At 39.7% G+C, this 5,683-nt stretch overlaps 1 protein-coding gene across 1 annotated transcript; it reads right to left on the bottom strand.

Moving 5' to 3' along the window:
- Nucleotides 1-439: 439 nt before the first annotated feature.
- LOC124370251 lies at nucleotides 440-4,561 on the bottom strand. The gene is made up of 4 exons (XM_046828541.1): nucleotides 4,462-4,561; nucleotides 3,790-3,906; nucleotides 3,315-3,445; nucleotides 440-1,223 (listed from the first exon to the last, which is right to left on the bottom strand). The coding sequence occupies exons 1-4, from the start codon at nucleotides 4,559-4,561 to the stop codon at nucleotides 540-542; spliced, it is 1,032 nt and encodes a 343-aa protein (XP_046684497.1). The 3' UTR covers nucleotides 440-539.
- Between the last annotated feature and the right edge of the window lie 1,122 nt (nucleotides 4,562-5,683).

Raw genomic sequence — 5,683 nt, 5'->3', positions numbered from 1 at the left:
CACCCGGACTGTCAAAACTTGTGGTTTCCGCTGCGGCCGTCCTCATCCTGTTACAGGAGGAAACGCGAGGAAGGAAAAGGCGACGCGTGTGGGAGTCTTCATTTTTGAAAAAGAGGAACCACACTATTTTGCTGAGAGATTTGAAAGAAGACCACGGAGGGCTCTTCGAAAACTTCAGCCGAATGTCGTTAGATGATTTCGCCATCATATTGGGAAGGATAGAAGGGAAAATTGCCAAAAACCGACACCAACTTCCGAGAGTGCGTTCCTGCATCAGTCCGGTTGGCGATAACTCTTCGATTTTTAGCAAGTGGTGACTCGTACGTTAGCCTCATGTATCTCTTCAGGGTTTCAAAGCCTACAATTTCTTTACTTGTTCCTGAAGTCTGTCGGGCCATCGTAGAAGCACTACAGGAGTATGTCAAGGTAAGAACAAAAATGTATAATATAATTTTATTTTTGGAAATATATATATTTGGAATAAGTACATGAAAAACGTTGAACGGAACTATTGAATAAAGTGCAAACGTGTGAATATTTTAACAGAACGAGGAAAAGAATGTTCCTGCTTCTGAGGGTACCCCAGTTCCAGGATCCGAGGCAAATACGGAGGCGAGCGGATCTGCATCATCACTGCTTGATTGATGTGAATGGTCTGTGGTGGGGGGTTGAGGTTCTAGATGGTGGTATGTAGGAAGAGAGGACAGAGGTGAAGTAGAGTCCCCACTGTACTCTGGTGTAGTCTGTTGTGGATGTAGTAAAATAGCCGGAGAAGGTGGGCCAGAATTCGCTGACGAAAACGTAGTAGCAGGGGACGGAGAGGCTGAATAATTCGGCGAAACTGATGAGATAAACCGGCGATTTTGATGAGGAAGTTCGTCATAGCGGCCCATGTCGGCTTCGAAAAGAATGTTGTTGACGTGGTGCTGGACAAACGCTTGTGTCCTCTTGGAGTAAGATTTTAATTTCATCGCAACATGCTCACCATACACATCACAAGCATCACGCCTCACAGCATTATGCAGTATGCCGACCACCTCGTCAACTTGAGACCGTGGAGAGGCTGGCGTTCTTTTGCGCTTCATTGGAGTAGGCTTTGCAAAACCCAGTGCCGTTTGACTGGAAGCCGATCGTATCTCTTGAGATTGCTGATGAGGGAGGGTTTGAGTAATTTGGGAAGCAGATTCACTTGTATTGTCGTCCTCTTCCTGAATGAGCTCAACCTTAAAAATGAAGAAATGAATTAGCAAATTAACTAAAATACTTGAGGGTTTTATTACAAACTATTGGTTCCGCTATAAAAATTTAATTGTAGTTATTTAATAGAGTGTAGGTATATAATTTAATTTTGACGCTATGGGTGTACGTAATAAGAAATATTGTTCATTTCAGATGGCCGAAAATGAAGAACAGTGGCTATGCGAATCCAAGAAATTTGAAGAGAAGTGGGACTTCCCCCATGCTGTTGGAGCCATCGACGGAAAGCATGTAGCAATACAATGTCCGCCCAAAAGCGGGAGTGAATACTTCAACTACAAGTCCTTTTTCAGTTTTGTATTATTTGCACTTGTCGACGCTGATTATAACTTCATGTTTGTGGACGTTGGATGTCAAGGCAGGATTTCAGATGGTGGAGTTTTCAAAAATTCTCAGTTGTACGACAATATTGAAAAGGGCAACTTGAAACTTCCCCCACCATCTCCACTGCCGAATTCGAGTATCCCCAGCCCGTACGTCATTTTGGGGGACGATGCTTTTGCATTGAGTGACAGTTTGATGAAACCGTACTCTGGTTATCATCCACAAGGGTCCCCAGAAAGAATTTACAATTACCGATTGAGCCGGGCCAGAAGGGTGGTAGAGAATGCTTTTGGCATTTTAGCTTCTGTGTTTCGTGTGCTAAGGAAACCTTTGCTTTTGGAAACTGAGAACGCCAAGTGGGTTGTAATGGCCTGCGTTTACCTCCACAATTTTCTACGTAGAAGTGCAAGTTCGTCATGTCTATATTGCCCAGTGGGTGCTTTGGATACCGAGGAAAATGGAGAGGTTACACCTGGTACCTGGAGAAATGAGGTGGCTCCGGCATCCCTTCTTGGTTTGAAAAAAGTACCCAGGAGATCAAATTCTACTGCTAAAGATATCCGCGAGGCCTTTGCAACATACTTCATGACAAATGGAGCCGTATCATGGCAAAACGATTACGCATGATAGCATTCTGATTGCGCCTAAACCTCAAGTTATCAACACTGAAGATAGCCCTAAGGATAGTTATAGTAAAGTCTTGAAGTCAATTACAAGAAATAGGGTTATTTATGGATCTTTGGAATCAAAGGGCAGCGTTCCTTTGAAGACTGTTAAGAGAATGTTCTGGTTATTTCTATCTGGCTTGGTGTGCAGCAAATTCTTTATGTTTGAACCAGAGTAAAACCCAAAATCTTATGTTTAGTTTAAGAAATGATGTTGACATATATAATATTAAATTTCTTGGTGTTTATGTACAGTCTAATATTAAATGGAATGTTCATATTGAAATGTTATGTAAAAAGATGGCAAGAGGAATTTTTATGTTGTGTAGGTTAAGATCAATTGTTAATAGAGAAGTGTTAATAGCTGTTTATTATGCCCACATACATAGCCATTTAACCTATGGAATTTTAGTATGGGGTAATGATGGGAATGTAAAAAGGGTACTTGTATTACAAAAAAGGGCTGTGAGAGATATATGTCAGGTGGGGAATAGAACTCACTGTAAACCATATTTTAGACAGCTTAAGATTTTAACTGTTTATTCTATTTTTATATTGGAATGTTTGTTGTATGTAAAAACTCATTTAAATTCTGTGCCAACTAATAATTCTGTACATGGTTATTTCACAAGAAACTGTAATATGCTTAGATTAGATAAGTACAACTATCATTCCACTAAATCAAACTTTTTAGAAATAGGCAAAAAACTGTATAATTTGTTACCAAACCATATCCAACAACTTAGCTTAAGACCTTTTAAATTGAAAATTAAATGTTTGTTGTTGGATTTCTGCTGTTACAATATTGAAGAGTTTGTTAGTTTGATAAGTCAGGTAGATAGACTTAGTAATTAGTCAAATAATCATTAAGCCTAAGCATGACGTTGTGTCGCATTTGTGAAAATGTTTACCACAATAAAATTTCTGATTCTGATTCATTACCTATTTATTGTACTACCTAGGAGGCATATTATACCTGAATCTATTAGGAGGCATTTCAAGCTTAAGTACATAAAAATGAATCTCTAATAAGCCATGCAGGTAAAAAAGTGTAATTCGTGAGCTTACCTGTGAATCATTCTCCTTTGAAGCGTTTTGTGAAGTACATGAGTTGATGGTTTCCTTGCACTTGTTCTTATCCTTCAAAAACCCAAAAGCTTCGTAAGCAAACCATTTGCTCCTGTAGATCTCGTCTGCACCTGATAAAAAATAGGTACATTTAATTATCAATTCGTTGAACCGAAAACATAGGTGTACTATTCAGAGAACAATGCACCGTCTGGCTGCAAATCACAACATCTTATTTCCATTCCACCTTTTATTTTCTATATTATAATAACGATAATAAAGATACTTAACTTTTTATATATTAAGAGATGATCACCTTCTATTTTTATTATTATTTATGATTTCTTGAAAATAATATTGTCAATTGGTGTATTCAAAGTGTATGAAATTGGTTGAAAGATTTATGAATTTGGTTGAAAAAATTATGAATTTCACCGGAAAAAGCTATAAATTTGCTAGAAGAAGGCTGACTTACCTTTTCCAGTCCCTTTTGAAGTTTCTTCCTTGTTCTTCTCCCTCCTGAAGGAAGCCAACAAGGAGGTTATTTTGCTTTTGACGGTGTCGTATGTCGTCTCCAACTGCGTCGCTATGGCTTCCCAAGCGTCATTTTTTTAAATTTTGTTGAAGTACAGCTTGTGGTTCAGCTGCCACAGCTCTGGGTGCCCCTCATAAAGAGAAACTAAAAGGAGGCACTTTTCATTCTCCCAGTCCATGCTGCTTTCACGAAAAATTACTACACAGAATAAACTAAAGAAGGAATTCCACACTCGAAATGGGAGACGTGTGAACTCGACAGCCAGTAGGCAAGAACAGAATTCGGTGAACGCTGTTCGAAGAAACCCGAGGTGTTTACACTGAGCGAGCGGCGAACGAGCATCCCTTTGATGATTCGCCGGAAAACCGACATCGGGCGGATCAGGCTCGAGCACGAACGAGCATTCGATTCGATGTTTACACTGCCTGAGCCTCGAACGAATGATCGTTCGTCACTCCTGTTTGCGACGAATGCTCGGGCAGTGTAAACGGGGCTTAAGGAAACAAGACAATATGGATTTAATAAGCTATCACACTTACCTCTACAGCAGGCAATGGTTGCGCTGCTATCTCCTTCCTCGTGTGTTTGTTTAGTGTCATTAAGACTTCCCACTTAGTCTTGCTTTCTTCTGTTTTTCTCTAAACGCCAGCTTCTTCTCACTGACATCTTCACCAAAAGCACTGTTATTCAAATTGTTGGTGTCGTCAGCCATGATTGTAAGGAAACTTTATAACTTGAAATAAGCAATATGAAAAACACAGGCAAAGGCAATGACGGGTAGAGCACACCTGTATCAACAGGAGTGGCGGGAATAGAGGTGGGACGGACGACAACGCGACGGCACTTAGATCCCTATACATTGCAAGCCCGCCCCGGCATACTACCAGCGCATTCTGTTGCATCCTATAACAACTACTAGGAATTTTGTAGGAACATAGATCACATTGCAGGGCATTGGCATGTGGACATAGATCGGTTTGCAGTGAAAAACTCATTACGCTAAAAGATGGCACTTAGATCCCTTTGCAATTCTGGTCGTCATATGGGCTCGATCATGCGGTGCACAAAACTTCTTGCAGAATTATCTATTTGGTAAGGACCAGGGGGTTGTCATACCGCGTATACTTCTAAATTTGCTGTGTAAAATGTTTTTACACATACTAGCGCATAGATCTTTAGTCCGTATTTAGCTGGCTTGTTTTTGATATATTGTCGTAAACTGCACCTTCTACGGAAAGAGTCCAGCATTTCATTTAAAGTTACAAACTCGCTCACTCTGAAATGAAGTTTGCAATTTTTAACAAATTCTTCAAATAATCCATTATCGGAGCCAAATTTTCAAGTTTCTGTCTATCTTCTCTACTTGTGATGTCGTCAAACCGCATTGCAGTGAGCAAGAACTTGAATCTTTTGATAGACATTGCACATCTAAAAAATTCTTCACCAAATCCATCGCTACTTCAAAGCTCTTCAAGTATCTGGTGTGAAGATTTCATGACACCTGCCTCTCATAAATGTTATTATTTTGGTTCAAATACAACCCTAAAAATATTTAATGTATAACAAAATTAAACCGTGATAAAAAAAATATATAACTCTTGATATACATATTTATATAACCCAAAATACATTTAGTCCGATTCAGATCCTGACTCCTCTGCTCTTGTCCTCCTCTTCCTTCCACTTCTTGTAGGTCTTACATAGTGCTCCAAGCTGCTGTAACATGTTGGGTGAATACCACATTGCAGTGGCGGCTCCTGATAAGTGGTCACGGGGGTGCACACAAGAAAATAACAGTAGGATTAGATATAATTAACTTACGTCGCCAACATAG

This window comes from Homalodisca vitripennis, unplaced genomic scaffold (assembly GCF_021130785.1).
Source record: "Homalodisca vitripennis isolate AUS2020 unplaced genomic scaffold, UT_GWSS_2.1 ScUCBcl_57;HRSCAF=856, whole genome shotgun sequence".
Taxonomy (NCBI): domain Eukaryota; kingdom Metazoa; phylum Arthropoda; class Insecta; order Hemiptera; family Cicadellidae; genus Homalodisca; species Homalodisca vitripennis.
The sequence above is the reverse complement of the archived record's forward strand: the minus strand, read 5'-3'. Positions and strand labels throughout refer to the sequence as shown.